Here is a 16,269-nt window from a genome sequence, read left to right as displayed (position 1 = left end):
ATGCCCATGTGGCTACTACTATGTGGGTAAAACCATTCGACAATTTAAAGAGCGTGCTAATCAGCACCGTTCAGCTATACATACGGTACCATATTTATTTGTAAGGATATCCTTATGTCTATCCCATGCTCGTTTAAATTGCTCTACTGTCTTAGCCTCTACCACCTCTGATGGGAGGCTATTCCATTTGTCCTCTACCCTTTCTGTAAAGTAAGTTTTCCTCAAATTTCCCCTGAACCTGACCCCTTCCTCCCCTCCAGGTACTCGCGGGACTTGGATTCTATAAAAGGCGCCACAGCAGAAGTACCTGGTGTCCGAGCCATCTTAATGTATGGGCACACTGGCCAACTGCCCAGGGAGCCATGTTTATAGGGCCTTCAAGAAGGGGTGGGCTGAGCTTCCAGGGAGGCAGGTAGAGAGAGCTGCCCGACCATTCTGATTGTGAATTACACACAATCAGAGTGGCTAGGTAAGCATTCTCTACCTGCCTTCCAACCTGCAGCCGGATAGTAAATGGCTGTGAGCATGCTTATTGGAGGATGGCTGGAGCTATCGGCCAATCAAATGCTGATAGCTATTCACTGTATGACAGCATGTGGCGAGACCACGGGAGGGGTAAGTTATGATTTAAAAAAAAATATATTCTCTTGAATAGGTGGGTAGGGAACCCAGTGCATTGCTTTATCCAGGGCCAACAATGCTGTTAAGATGGTCCTCGCCAGTGTAGAAGAACCACAACAAATGAGAAGCCTGGAAGTGGAATATCATAATAAGAGCGAGGCCGCTTTTGGGAAATGGTAGGGGGGGGGGGGGTTGGACAGAGAGTAGGGCCCGCAACCTGAGTACCAGCCTTGGTGCATTGAACCATGGCCCACCACTATGAAAGTTAGTATGCTGCTCAACGGACAGTGATAAAGCTGATGTGGATCAGTTGGAGGAGGAGATGCAGGGGTCCCTCCTCATCTCTCCCTTAGCTCCTCCTTTCTTCCTCTTGAATGACTGGGTGCTGCTGAGAAGGAGGCAGACCTGCTGGGGATGATCCCACGATCAGGACCTGGGCAGGGCATAAAGGAGGAGTCACCCTGTCTCTGCCTGCAGTCAGCCATCTGACAGCTGGAGACAAGCCAGCCACGCCCCCAGCCCAACTGTAATAAAAGTTTAAAACCTATGTTTAGTCACACACTGTGACTGTGACATTGTGCAACTAAGTGCCCCTGTCTGCCAGTCACCTCCCAGCTGAGCAAGCCACACTGTTCTGGCATGGGCTCAAGCACGCCTCCCCATGGCACCTCCATCATCTAACCATGCTTTGGGCAATGATCCCTCTTTCAATTAATTTAATATAATGGGATCAGATATCACATAAGGATGGAAGACTGCAACACCCAACAACTGGAGAATTGTTATTATTTGAGAGATTACAGGGCAAAATGGCAGATCTAGAGCGATTGATCACATGGGTTTTTTTTAGATAGGCGGGTGTTTCTATGCAGCTCCATAAAATATAATTGGGCAAATTTGCTTACTATATTAAGGAACCTATTGATCAATACAGCATTCCACTGTAAAGCCAAACCTGCACTTTGCCCTAATAGGAAGTGAAAATGTGCTCACATATGTGCAAATAGGGAAGACACCCCAACACACCAACTGCCACCCCAAATGCTGCCAGACCTCAACAGGCCAGGACTCACTGGTGCTCCCATATTGAAATTTCAGACTACCCTGGCCCCTGCAGTCCCACTTCTGGTGCCCACAACTGGGTAAAAGTGTAGAATTCTAAAGAACATATATATTTTAATTGCATTGATTCTTTTTACTCAAGTTGGCTTAATATAGCTGTTCATAATATTTGGTTATATTGACCCTGAAATACTTGTGTCAGTTTCCAACAGAACTTAATATTCAATTTAAGAAGCTTTTTTTTTTTTTTTTTTTTTAAATCATTAGGTAGGTAAGACAAACTCTGCCAAAACTGTCTCTATTGTACATTAATAGAGAAAATTGTGCATTCAATACCCCTAGTGGTGTAGATTCATGTTGCAGTGTGAATTATCCCTTTGCTTCAGGACCCCCTTACATGGCAGAGAGAAACCTAATGCAATGATCAGACCATTAGGTGAAGTGATCAGCTTGTTTAAATGAGATTGCTCCGTCACTTTTTTTTATCTGTTCCACGGGGAGCGTTCTACATAACGGGATTGTATCGCCATTTAGGCATGCCAAGGGAAAGGTTTGTATGTTCTGATGAAGAATTCCTGGCCCTGGAAGGTTGAAAATACCAGCCATACTGCATAACCTAAGGGCTGTAACACACGCTCTGGTTTTTCCCGAATGACAAAAAGCCGGACAAAGTTTTTGCCATCCGGGAGGGTCTTTCACACACAACAGCTTTGAGCCGTGTGTAATGCTGTACGCATGCGCAGCAGCATCGGCGGCAGCTAAAAACACTGTTGTGTGTGAAAGCTCCCCTTCACACACACGGTCCACTGCCTACAATGACGGCACGGCCCCAGCACGGCAGCCGGACCTTCCAGTGGATATTACCGGCTGCAACCCAGCAGCCGGGCCGGGGCCGTGCCGTGTGAAAGGTCCCTACACCTTACACTGTTATTTACAATACCGGCACGGGAAAATGCCATCCGGCATTTTCCCGGACGGAAAAAGCCGCCGCGTGTGTTACAGCCCTAATGGTTACTCAGATGGCCGATGCTTTCACAGAGTGATCAGATGCTGCATCTTCGGACATAACAGCAGATCACAGAAACTGGCAGGAGGTGTCTATTAACACAAGAAACCTCCTGCAGTATTAGCATTTCTGCAGCTGGGTACACTGGATTCCACAGGGAATAACATCGGGGTGCAGAGTAGGATCTTGATCCGAGGCACCAACAGGCTAAAAGCTTTGACTGTTCCCAGAATGCATAGCGCAGCTTCCTCTATAACCCCACCTCCGTGCACAGGAGCTCAGTTTTGTAGTTGGTGCCTGCAGTGCAGGCAGACAACAGGCAGGGCTGCTCCAAGTAGCCCTCAGAAGAGCTTTTTTAAGTGAAAATTGAAGACTTCAAGGGCTGCAGCAGAGACACTGTGGGTGTTAGATGTCAGTCAGACATCTCCTGCTGCAGCTCCATCACCTCCCCCAGCAGCGCTGTATACTCCCGAACCCTGGTTGCCGGGTACTTACAGCGGAGGCTCCGGTTTCAACATACAGGCACACACACACACCACCGCAGTCTCCAGGATCACGTGACCGCACTCAAGGAGGAGGTAAGAGGGTCCCCCAGGTGGGACCGGCTGGAAATCGCGATCCAGCGAGGCTGGTGGGAGGCGGGCCGTGTGCGCTGGCATGGACATTGTGGCAGTACAGGGACCCCACTAGACCACCATGGCAAGGGCACAGGTCAGTTTTGGCAACAACCGTTTGTTATATGGCCCACAGTACCTGGTGGTGAAGTCCAGCAAGGGGATACGGCTCTGGCCTGTAGCCCCTCACCCAGCAATCCACTCACGTCCCAGACTCCTCGTCTGATGAGGATGGCGTGTATACCGGTCCCACAGATACTGATCCAGATACTTCTGATGGGGAATCGGTCTCTCAGGTGGATGTTCCTGACTTACTGGAGGCTATCAGACTTATTCTTCAAATTACTGATGACCCAGAGCCTGATGCTACCCTTAAGAAACCGGACAGATTTAAACGTCAGAAGGTTGTTAAACAAGTTTTGCCTCACTTTGACCATTTAGTTGACATACGTCAGGAATCCTGGGAAAACCCGGGAAAGAAATTCACACCTCACAAGAAAATGCTGGCTCGCTATCCCCTCGCTGCAGAGCTAAGTAAAAAATGGGAAACACCCCCATCGGTGGATTCGCAAGTGGCGCAGATGGTGGTTTCCTCAGCTCTACCTGTAACTACCGTCACTTCTCTGAAAGAGCCAACGGATAAGCGTGTGGAGGGTTGCTTAAAGGCGATTTACACCCTAGCAGGAGCTGTGCATCGGCCCACTATTGCAGCTACTTGGGCTGCAGAAGCTATTGAAGCATGAGCTCAGGAGGTGGAAGCGGAGCTGCCTTCCAACTTTTCAGATAATGCTAGACAATGTCTCTCGTATATTGTCACAGCCTCTCATTACATTAAGGAGGCGGCTTCTGCGACGGTATTCTGGCGGCCAAGGCTTCTACTACGTCCATTTTGGCTCGATTCTATGGTTACGGTCCTGGTCTGTGGATCTGGATTCTAAGAAAACCCTGGATGTGCTTCCTTTTAAGGGAGACATTCTATTTGGAGAGGACCTCAACAATATACTGGCTGATTTAGCATCTGCTAAAACAGTGTGTCTACCTAGTACTGCTCCTTCGGTGCCGAAAGGTTAAGAGTACCCGAAACAGGCTTGCATTTCCAAAACCGCTAAGCCCAAAACTAAACGTGCCTGGGCTGTCCGTGAGCCAGCTTCCAAAACTGACAAGCCTGCTGCATGACTTGGCGCTCTGGGGGATCCCAGGGTGGGAGTCTGACTTCTAGGGTTTACCCAGGAATGGTTGAAGACCACTTCCGACGCCTGGGTATGGGAAGTCGTCACTCGAGGTTATGCCATATCCTTCAAGAAACGTCCCCCTCATTGATTTTGCCTGACAGACGTTCTTTCGGATCAGGTGAAGGCAAAAACTCTTCATTCGGTGGTACAGTCCCTCCTGGACACAGGAGTGGTAGTACAGGTGCCTTTGGCTCAGAGAGGCAAGGGGTAATATCTACCACTGTTCCTAGTCCCGAAACCTAATGGGTCCTCTCGGCCCATTCTCAACCTCAAGTCCTTGAACAAATTTGTGAGAGTCTCCGTTTCATATGGAAACTCTTCGCTCTATAGTTCTGGCCTTGGAGCCAGGGGACTACATGGTCTCCCTGGACATACAGGATACTTACCTGCATATTCCTATTGCAATGTCGCATCAGCAGTACCTGAGGTTTGCCGTGAGCAACCTCCATTATCAATTTCAGGCTTTACCTTTTGGTTTGACCACGGCTCCGCGAGTCTTCAAAAATGTCATGGCGGTAATGACGGCTGTACTCCGCCGTCACAGGGTCAGGATCCTCCCGTCTCTGGACAACTTGTTGATCCTGGCAAATTCCCCAGAAATTCTCCTTCGTCATCTGGATTTGACGCTTCAGTTTTTGCAAACCCACGGGTGGCTCATCAACTGGAAGAAATCTTCCCTGGTCCCTGCTCAGAGCATGGTGCACCTGGGGGCGTTGTTGGACACTCACAACCAGCGGTTGTTCTTGTCTCAGGAGAAGGTCCTGAAACTTCAGGACAGGATTCGATGCTTCCTATCTCGTTTGCAAGTGTCGATACACTCGGCAATGCAAGTGCTAGGTCTCATGGTGTCGGCTTTCAACATGGTGGAGTACGCTCAATTCCATTCCCGCCCTCTGCAGAAATTGATTCTAGCCAAATGGGATGGCCTGCCTCACCGGATCAGGTCTCACATGATCTCCTTATCTCCGGAGGTCCGGCTGTCACTGAGTTGGTGGATGCAGGACCAACGTTTGAGCAGGGGTCGTCCCTTCTGGATCTCCAACTGGGCCCTTCTGACGATGGATGCCAGTCTGAGAGGCTAAGGAGCAGTGTTGGAGCAACACTCCCTTCAGGATCGGTGGACCAGGGAGGAGTCTCTCCTCCCGATAAACATTCTGGAACTGCGGGCAGTGTTCAATGCACTGAACTTGGCCCAGCATTTAATACAGAACAGACCTGTTCAAGTACAGTCAAACAACGCCACCACAGTGGCGTACATAAATCATCAAGGCGGCACTCAAAGCCGCATGGCAATGAGGGAAGTACTGTATCAAAGATTCTTCAGTGGGCGGAACGCCATCTGCCGGCCATATCGGCAGTGTTCATTCTGGGGGTCCTAAACTGGGAGGCGGACTTCCTTAGTCATCAGGACGTAAACGCCGGAGAGTGGAGCCTCCATCCAGAAGTATTTCAAATCCTAGTGGATAAGTGGGGCCTCCCAGATGTGGACCTGATGGCGTCTCGACACAATCACAAGGTTCCGGTCTTCGGAGCAAGAACAAGGGATCCTCAAGCAGCGTTTGTGGATGCACTGGCAATTCCATGGAACTTTCGGCTGCCCTACATGTTTCCTCTGGTGTCACTTCTGCCCAGGGTAATAAGGAAGTTCAAACAAGAAGGAAGACTCCTGCTTCTGATTGCCCCAGCGTGGCCCAGACGGCATTGGTTCTCAGACCTTCAGGGTCTCTCGATAGAGCGTCCCCTTCTACTTCCGCAGCGCCCAGATCTCCTCGTTCAGGGCCCTTGTGTATATCAGTTTTTAGCCCGGTTGGCTTTGACTGCGTGGCTCTTGAAGCTTTGGTCCTGAGGGCAAAAGGTTTTTCTGAGGCGGTCATTCAAACTATGTTGAAGGCCCGGAAACTGGCTTCTGCCCGGATTTATCATAGGGTCTGGAATTCTTACCTTTCTTGGTGCGCAAATAACAATCATGATGCATACAAGTTTAGTACGGCCAAACTTTTGACCTTTCTGCAACAGGGCCTGGACCTGGGCCTTCGTCTGGCCTCCATCAAGGTTCATATTTCTGCCTTGTCTGTTTGGTTTCAGAGAAAAATTGCGACTCTACCTGATGTTTGTACGTTCACTCATACTTAAGGTATTGTTTCCACTGGCTATTGTCTCTGCCAGACGGGTGTCGGATTTGGGTGCCTTGTCTTGTAAGTCCCCCTATCTGATTTTTCAACATGACCGGGCGGTTCTTAGGATTCGCCCCGGGTACCTACCTAAGGTGGTGTCTTCTTTCCACCTTAATCAGGAGATTGTGGTTCCGGCCTTTGTCTCTCCTAACTTGTCTTCCAGAAAGCGGTCTTTGGATGTGGTACGGGCTCTCCATATCTATGTAAAGAGGACAGCTCCCATTAGGAAGTCTGATTCTCTCTTTGTACTGTTTGGCTTTCACAAGCATGGCTGGCCTGCTCACAAGCAGACCCTGGCCAGATGGATTAGAATGGTGATTGCACATGCTTATGTACAGGCTGGTCGTCCAGTTCCTGCTGCTATCAAGGCCCATTTTACTCGGTCTGTTGGACCTTCTTGGGCGGCCAGTCGTTGTGCGACCCTTGAACAATTGTGCAAGGCGGCTACGTGGTCCTCAGTGAACAAGTTCATAAGGTTCTATGCCTTCGATACATCCACCTCCCAGGATGCTTCCTTTGGACGCCGGGTTCTTGTGCCCACTACAGTGCATCCCCTCCCTTGAGGAACTGCTTTAGGACATCCCCGATGTTATTCCCTGTCGAACCCAGTGTACCCCGCTACAGAAAACGAGATTTAAGGTAAGCACTTACCGTTGTAAAAATAAGAATTTACTCACCGGTAATTCTATTTCTCGTAGTCCGTAGTGGATGCTGGGCACTCCGAAAGGACCATGGGAATAGCGGGCTCCGAAGGAGGCTGGGCACTCTAGAAAGATTTAGGACTACCTGGTGTGCACTGGCTCCTCCCACCATGACCCTCCTCCAAGCCTCAGTTAGGACACTGTTCCCGGACGAGCGTACACAATAAGGAAGGATTTTGAATCCCGGGTAAGACTCATACCAGCCACACCAATCACACCGTATAACTCGTGATATTATACCCAGTTAACAGTATGAAACAATTGAGCCTCTCAACAGATGGCTCAACAATAACCCGATTTAGTTAACAATAACTATGTACAAGTATTGCAGATAAACCGCACTTGGGATGGGCGCCCAGCATCCACTACGGACTACGAGAAATAGAATTACCGGTGAGTAAATTCTTATTTTCTCTGACGTCCTAGTGGATGCTGGGAACTCCGAAAGGACCATGGGGATTATACCAAAGCTCCCAAACGGGCGGGAGAGTGCGGATGACTCTGCAGCACCGAATGAGAGAACTCCAGGTCCTCCTTAGCCAGGGTATCAAATTTGTAGAATTTTGCAAACGTGTTTGCCCCTGACCAAGTAGCAGCTCGGCAAAGTTGTAAAGCCGAGACCCCTCGGGCAGCCGCCCAAGATGAGCCCACCTTCCTTGTGGAATGGGCATTGACAGATTTTGGCTGTGGCAGGCCTGCCACAGAATGTGCAAGCTGAATTGTACTACAAATCCAACGAGCAATAGTCTGCTTAGAAGCAGGAGAACCCAGCTTGTTGGGTGCATATAAACTAAACAGCGAGTCAGATTTTCTGACTCCAGCTGTCCTGGAAACATATATTTTCAGGGCCCTGACAACGTCTAGCAACTTGGAGTCCTCCAAGTCCTTAATAGCCGTAGGCACCACAATAGGCTGGTTCAGGTGAAACGCTGACACCACCTTAGGGAGAAACTGGGGACGAGTCCTCAATTCTGCCCTATCCGTATGGAAAATTAGATAAGGGCTTTTACATGATAAAGCCGCCAATTCCGATACTCGCCTGGCCGAAGCCAAGGCCAATAACATGACCACTTTCCACGTGAGATATTTCAGATTCACGGTCTTTAGTGGCTCAAACCAATGTGATTTTAAGAAACTCAACACCACGTTGAGATCCCAAGGTGCCACAGGAGGCACAAATGGGGGCTGAATATGCAGCACTCCTTTTACAAATGTCTGAACTTCAGGTACTGAAGCTAGTTCTTTTTGAAAGAAAATCGACAGAGCCGAGATCTGTACCTTAATGGAACCTAATTTTAGGCCCATATTCACTCCTGCTTGCAGGAAATGCAGAAATCGACCTAGTTGAAATTCCTCTGTTGGGGCCCTTTCGGCCTCACACCATGCAACATATTTCCGCCATATGCGGTGATAATGATTTGCTGTAACCTCTTTCCTGGCTTTAATAAGCGTAGGAATGACTTCTTCCGGAATGTCCTTTTCCTTAAGGATCCGGCGTTCAACCGCCATGCCGTCAAACGCAGCCGCGGTAAGTCTTGGAAAAGACAGGGCCCTTGCTGTAGCAGGTCTTGTCTTGACAGTGCTAGTAGATGATTTTCCGCCCATCGGAGAATTCTTGTGGCTTCTGCCATTGTCATCCTGCTTCTTGTGCCGCCCTGTCGATTCACATGGGCGACTGCCGTGATGTTGTCTGACTGGATCAGCACCGGCTGGTGTAGGAGCAGGGATTTTGCTTGACTTAAGGCATTGTACATGGCCCTTAGTTCCAGAATATTTATGTGAAGGGAAATCTCCTGACTTGACCATAGTCCTTGGAAGTTTCTTCCCCTTGTGACTGTCCCCCAGCCTCGAAGGCTGGCATCCGTGGTCACTAGGACCCAGTCCTGTATGCCGAATCTGCGGCCCTCCAGAAGATGAGCACTGTGCAGCCACCACAGAAGAGACACCCTGGTTCTTGGAGACAGGGTTATTAAACGATGCATCTGAATATGCGATCCGGACTACTTGTCCAACAGGTCCCACTGAAAGGTTCTGGCATGGAACCTGCCGAATGGAATTGCCTCGTAAGAAGCTACCATCTTTCCCAGGACCCGCGTGCAGTGATGCACCGATACCTGTTTTGGTTTCAGGAGGTCTCTGCTCGAGAAGACAACTCCCTGGCTTTCTCCTCCGGGAGAAACACTTTTTTCTGGACTGTGTCCAGAATCATACCCAGGAACAGTAGATGTGTAGTCGGAACCAGCTGTGACTTTGGGATATTCAGAATCCAGCCGTGCTGGCGCAGCACTTCCTGAGATAGTGCTACTCCCACCAACAACTGTTCCTTGGACCGTGCCTTTATTAGGAGATCGTCCAAGTACGGGATAGTTAAAAACTCCCTTTTTTCGAAGGAGTATCATTATTTCGGCCATTACCTTGGTAAACACCCTCGGTGCCATGTACAGTCCAAACGGCCGTGTCTGGACTTGGTAATGGCAAACCTGTACCACAAATCTGAGGTACTCCTGGCGAGGATGGTAAATGTGGACAAGCAGGTAAGCATCCTTGATGTCCCGGGATACCATGTAATCCCCCTCGTCCAGGCTTGCAATAACCGCCCTGAGCGATTCCATCTTGAACTTGAATTTTTTTATGTATGTGTTCAAGGATTTTAAATATAAAATGGGTCACACCGAACCATGCGGTTTCGGTATCCCAAACCGTGTGGAATAGTAACCCCGTCCTTGTTGAAGTAGGGGCACCTTGAGTATTACCTGCTGGGAATACCGCTTATTAATTGCCTCTAGCACAGCCTCCCTGCCTGAGGGAGTTGTCGGCAAGGCATATTTGAGGAAACGGCGGGGGGGAGACATCTCGAATTCCAGCTTGTACCCCTGAAATACTATTTGAAAGAAACAGGGATCCACCTGTGAGCGAGCCCACTAATTGCTGAAATTTTTGAGACAGCCCCCCACCGTACCTGGCTACACCTGTGGAGCCCCCGCGTCATGCTGTGGACTCACAGGAAGCGGGGGAAGAATTTTGATTCTGGGAACAGGCTGACTGGTGCAGCTTTTTCCCTCTTCCCTTGTCTCTGTACAGAAAGGAAGCGCCATTTGACCCGCTTGCTTTTCTGAAGCCGAAAGGACTGTACCTGATAATACAGTGCTTTCTTAGTCTGTGAGGAAACCTGAGGTAAAAATATTTCTTCCCAGCAGTTGCTGTGGATACGAGGTCCCAGAGACCATCCCCAAATCATTCCTCACCCTTATAAGGCAGAATCTCTATGCGCCTTTTAAGTCAGCATCACCTGTCCAGTGACAGGTCTCTAATACCCTCCTGACAGAATGGACAGTGCTGTGCGCTACCTTGGTGAAGACTGATGTCTTCATGCCGCCGATTTTCCGGACCATCTTCTTGCTTCTGGCTCTGTAAGGGGGACGGCGGCGCGGCTCCGGGACCGAACATCAAGGCTGGGCCTGCGGTCGATCCCTCTGGAGCTAATGGTGTCCAGTAGCCTAAGAAGCCCAATCCGGCTGCAAGCAGGCGAGTTCGCTTCTTCTCCCCTTAGTCCCTCGCTGCAGTGAGCCTGTTGCCAGCAGGTCTCACTGAAAATAAAAAACCTAAGTCTATCTTTCTTTCTAAGAGCTCAGGAGAGCCCCTAGTGCGCATCCAACCTCGGCCGGGCACAAAATCTAACTAAGGCTTGGAGGAGGGTCATGGTGGGAGGAGCCAGTGCACACCAGGTAGTCATAAATCTTTCTAGAGTGCCCAGCCTCCTTCGGAGCCCGCTATTCCCATGGTCCTTTCGGAGTTCCCAGCATCCACTAGGACGTCAGAGAAATCTCTTTCTGCGAGGTACACTGGATTCCACAGGGCGCCCACTTTGACGCACTTTGCCTCTATGGGTTGGCATGGCATTAGCCGCTGATACCGTCTCCTGTCGTGAGAATGTGGTGTACGTGCCTACTAACGGTTGTCGTCTCTTTTACATGCTATTGCATTGGACTGGTTAACAAAACTGAGCTCCTGTGCACGGAGGCGGGGTTATAGAGGAGGCGGCGCTATGCATTCTGGGAACAGTCAAAGCTTTTAGCCTGTTGCTGCATCAGATCAAGATCCTACTCTACACCCCGATGTTATTCCCTGTGGAACCTAGTGTACTTTGCAGAAAGAGATTTAACAATGGTAAGTTCTTACCATAAATCTCGTTATATACACACAGTAGCTGTGTTCAAAGATTCAGCTGCTGCGTGTACTGCGTCCATCTCTGCATAAGGCCCACAATGCGCTAACAGCATGTAGAATTTTGAGTAACAGAGCTTTCCATCTAGGGCTCACAGCAGTGGTGGGATCTGGGATTTGCTTTTGTTAAATAAATTTTATTTATTGAGCACCTATATTATTAAGTGCCTGTTTAGACAAGACCTGGTAAATTAAGCTGCATAACAAAAAGTTCAATTAATTGTTAAAGCCCCAAAAAATCCTAGGTCACTGTTTAGCTGGGAGATTGTGCAGAATTTTTATTTCTGAAAGGCTCCACAGTTTATGGATTACTTATTTTCATTGTGTTCCGGTGGTAGGTCTCTTCCTCAACAATGCTATTACATTTTGAAGTGAGGAATTAGGCTGTCTTCTTGAAATACAGTAGAGAGGTTAAATTTAGGAACATCACTATAGGAGAGATATTCTTGAATGACAGGAAGGTGGCTGCCTCCTGTACATATTGTAAAGTTTCTCATAGAACATTTTAAATATTAAAATAATTCTGAATGGGTCATAAAGCTGGCTGCACATCATGTCTATTATTGATTGAAAGGTCTGATTGACTCTCCAAGCTTTAATTTGTTTGCTAATAAGAAGACAAATCACATGGCCCTATGTGGGGACTGCCATTATGTAGTGTTAGGACTGCTGATATCGGAGAAGCCTTGACGCGGCTCAGCAGCTAAACATGTCTTTGTAAACGCATGCAACCAATTTCTCTGAAATTCTAGTACCAGATAGCTTCAGGTATGGTTACAGGTTATTTTGGTGTGCTGTGGGGATACTAGCCACCCCATTAAAGCCAGCTGATGTGATCCCGGATGATGTAAGGGTCCTTGGGATAACAGACCAGGACGCAATGGCAGACGGTTAACAATTAAATGAGTTCAAAATACTAAGCTTGTCTTAGCCTGGGAACACCAGAATGACATGTACTTTTCTCTTTTTGTTCACTTCAAAACTCTTGGTAGCATTGCTACTAGAAGGAAAAGATATGGAAATGGAAGCGTTGATGTAGAAAGCCTCCTTATGTGAGCAGTAAATGCATATCTTATAGTTGAGCCTGGATGCCATCCATATTCATGTCTTTCATTCCCCATCTCTTTACTAGAGGGTAAAACATCTCCAGTTGGCTGAACTGCTACCTGGATGAAAGTCCTGTCTGCTTTTGTAGTCTGCCTCCCAGTTCAGAAACCCAGGAATGGAAACCCTTGCCCCCTGCCCCCCCTTGGTGTTTGAGATAAGCTACTGCCATAGAATTGTCTGACTGTAATCTTACTGGTTTGCTTGGAGATGTTTCAGGGCACTGGTTAGTGTGAGGAAAGACCTTTCCTCAGTTGTTCTCAAACTGTGTGCCATGGCACCCTTGGGTGCCTCAGGGCCCTTGCGGTGGTGCCGCAAGTTGTTGGTCCAGGATCAATTGAAATTATTTATGGTCAATGTAATAGGTGAAACCAGTACTGGTTGCTGCCAATCATAAAATATGTGGACAAACAGAAGCAAATCTTGTCCCTCACCACACAAATGAACTTAAGTATGGCATATAAACAGAATTTACTTAATTTAATATTTCTTTCTAACTATCTCATAGGAAATTTTTTGCCTAGGGGTGCCGTGAAAAAAATCTGATACTCTAGGGTGCCATGAATGAAAAAAGTTTGGGAACCTCTGCCTTAGCTTATGGACTTTAAGTCTTTGGCCCAAAAAAGTGCAGTTGAGGGTTACCGCCCCCCATAAATGGAGACTGGCATCCATTAAGACTAGAGTCCATTACCAAATGGCAACCAGACACCCCTTGTTCAAATGGCCAGCTAGCTACAACCACCAAGTGAAAGACAGATGAGTCTTTAGAAATAATGTCAAAGGTTTTAAAAGTAATCGCTACCATGTATCAGATAATCCATAAGGATGTATAACTAGATTGTATCTAACACCATAGCAGGCCAATGCCAGAACACCGACAGCTGGAATACCGGCAGCGAGCGGGATACCGGCGGTGAGAGCAGCGTGTCCGCTCACCACGCTTCGGGACCACCCGAGTGGGGATTCCGTGCGGCGGTCAAACCGGGTGTCAGGATTGCGGTGTTGGTAACCTGACCACCAGGATCCCGACATCTGGCAAATTGACTGCTCATGTTTGAACACATTCAGTCCATTTTGTAATCCCCTCCCCCTCCCTCCACCCCCGGTATTTCTGGCTGCACTGATCGTGTGGTACACCCAGACTGGTGTGGTTGTAACCTTATTAAGAGAGCCAGCTATTATAACCTACTCTAATTTACTATGTCTTCCTACCAGTATGTTTTTATATTACCCAATACCACCTCTATGATAATGGGTAAAACTCAAGCAATAAATATGTTACTGTTATTGTTCTTTACCCTGTGCCTTTTTGGAGTCAGTACTGTCTCTTGAAGGATTATGCTTGCTGTGTTCTCCACTTTGTCCTTGGCTGTGGCTGTTGTGACTCCCTGCAAATGACAAAAGGAAAACCTAGAACTTTCATGTTTTACTGTACATAGTGAAATTACTTTTCTATGAGATGCAATGAAATACTGCAGATTAATAAATTTTAGCAGGAGACTCTAGGGCACCAAATCATAAATAAAAATGTGAGGACCTGCATTTTTTCCCCCTCGCCACACGCAATAGAAGCAGTTGCCAATGTGTGTGTGAAACAATAAAATGGTGTATTCTTTATGCTCAAAATGCCATGGAGTGTGGTAACACCCACGGAGGTGGGGGTAGGAATATTGATCTATGACTATACAGACCGAGTAGTATGGGCCGTAATGTGAACAGGAGCTGATAGACCAGCCCTCACATAAGCATGTGCAATCACCATTCTAATCCATCTGGCCAAAGTTTGCTTGTGAGCAGGCCAGCCCCGTTTGGGAAATCCAAACAGCACAAAGAGAGAATCAGATTTCCAAATAGAAGCAGTTCTCTTCACATAGATACGGAGAGCCCATACCACATCCAAAGACCGCTCTTTGGGAGAGAGATCAGGAGAAACAAGTGCCGGCACCACAATCTCCTGGTTAAGGTGGAACGAAGAAACCACCTTAGGTAAATATCCGGGACGAGTCAGAAGAACCTCTCGGTCACGGTGAAATATCAGATATGGGGAACTACAAGACAAGGCACCCAAATCCTACACTCTTCTAGCAGAAGCAATAGCCAGCAGAAACACCACCTTAAGGGAAAGCCAGTTAAGATCAGCTGAACCAAGAGGTTCAAACGGAGACTCTTGTAATGCCTCCAAAACCACCGACAAGTCCCAAGGAGCCACAGGTAGGACATAGGGAGGTTGGATACGCAACACGTCCTGAGTAAAGGTATGCACATCAGGTAAGGTCGCAATCTTTCTCTGAAACCACACCGACAAGGCAGATATTTGAACCTTGAGGGAGGCCAGACGCAGGCCTAAGTCCAGGCCCTGCTGAAGAAAGGCCAACAGCTTGGCTATACTAAACGTGGAAGCGTCATAATGGTTAGATGCGCACCAAACAAAGTAAGAATGCCAGACCCTATAGTAAATCCGAGCAGAAGCCGGTTTCCGGGCCTGCAACATAGTTTGAATGACCGCCTCAGAAAACCCTTTAGCCCTCAAGACGGAAGCTTCAAGAGCCACGCCATCAAAGACAGCCAAGCTAGGTCCTGGTAGACAAAGGGGCCCTGAACGAGGAGATCTGGGCGTTGTGGAAGTAGAATTGGACGCTCTGACGATAGGCCCTGCAGGTCTGAGAACCAGTGCCGTCTGGGCCATGCTGGAGCTATGAGAAGCAGAATTCCTCTTTCTTGCTTGAACTTCCGAATTACCCTGGGCAGGAGTGACACCGGAGGGAACACGTACGGCAGCCAAAACCTCCACGGCACCGCCAGCGCATCCACAAATGCTGCTTGAGGATCCCTTGTCTAGGAGGACATCCAGATCCTCCTTGTGTGAGCTGCAATTAATTATTTTCCGAAAACCAGATCCTTGTGATTGTGTCGAGATGCCATCAGATCTACGTCTGGAAGGCCCCACTTTTCCATTAGGAGTTGAAACACTTCTGGATGGAGGCCCCACTCTCCGGCGTGTACGTCCTGACGACTGAGAAAGTCCGCTTCCCAATTCAGGACTCCCGGAATGAATATTGCCGATATGGCCGGTAGATGGCATTCCGCCCAATGTAGAATCCGTGAGACTTCCTTCATTGCCAAATGGCTTTGAGTACCGCCTTGATGATTTATGTACGCCACTGTGGTGGCGTTGTTTGACTGTACTTGAACAGGTCTGTTCTGTATTAAATGCTGGGCCAAGTTCAGTGCATTGAACACTGCCCGCAGTTCCAGAATGTTTATCGGGAGGAGAGACTCCTCCCTGGTCCACCGACCCCGAAGGGAGTGTTGCTCCCAGGGGCGGAACTGTGGGAGGCAGTGGAGTCGGCTGCCGCCGGGCTCCTGGCCACAAGGGGGCGCATCTCCTCCACTGTCTCCCGCAGCCTGAGGACTGCGCTGCTATTGCAGATGGAGGAGCTGTGTCAATGACACGGAAGCTGCCTCCTGTAGAGAGAGATGGCACTGGCTGCAGCTAGGGGGAGCTCCAGAGCACAGCTCCTCCCGGGCCCT

General features: G+C 48.6%; 1 protein-coding gene across 12 annotated transcripts in view; it reads right to left on the bottom strand.

Annotated features, from left to right (window-relative positions):
* The window catches only part of LOC134927833 (NFX1-type zinc finger-containing protein 1-like), a 585,162-nt gene that overhangs the window by 268,664 nt on the left and 300,229 nt on the right, over nt 1-16,269 (bottom strand). For all 12 annotated transcript variants that reach the window (XM_063922818.1, XM_063922822.1, XM_063922829.1 and 9 more), the window contains one exon: nt 14,037-14,126. In XM_063922818.1, coding sequence (XP_063778888.1) covers nt 14,037-14,126 — 90 coding nt within the window. The remainder of the gene's footprint in view (nt 1-14,036; nt 14,127-16,269) is intronic.

This window comes from Pseudophryne corroboree, chromosome 5 (assembly GCF_028390025.1).
Source record: "Pseudophryne corroboree isolate aPseCor3 chromosome 5, aPseCor3.hap2, whole genome shotgun sequence".
In the NCBI taxonomy this organism is placed as follows: domain Eukaryota; kingdom Metazoa; phylum Chordata; class Amphibia; order Anura; family Myobatrachidae; genus Pseudophryne; species Pseudophryne corroboree.
Note: the sequence above shows the minus strand (reverse complement) of the source record. Positions and strands in the feature narration are given on the sequence as shown.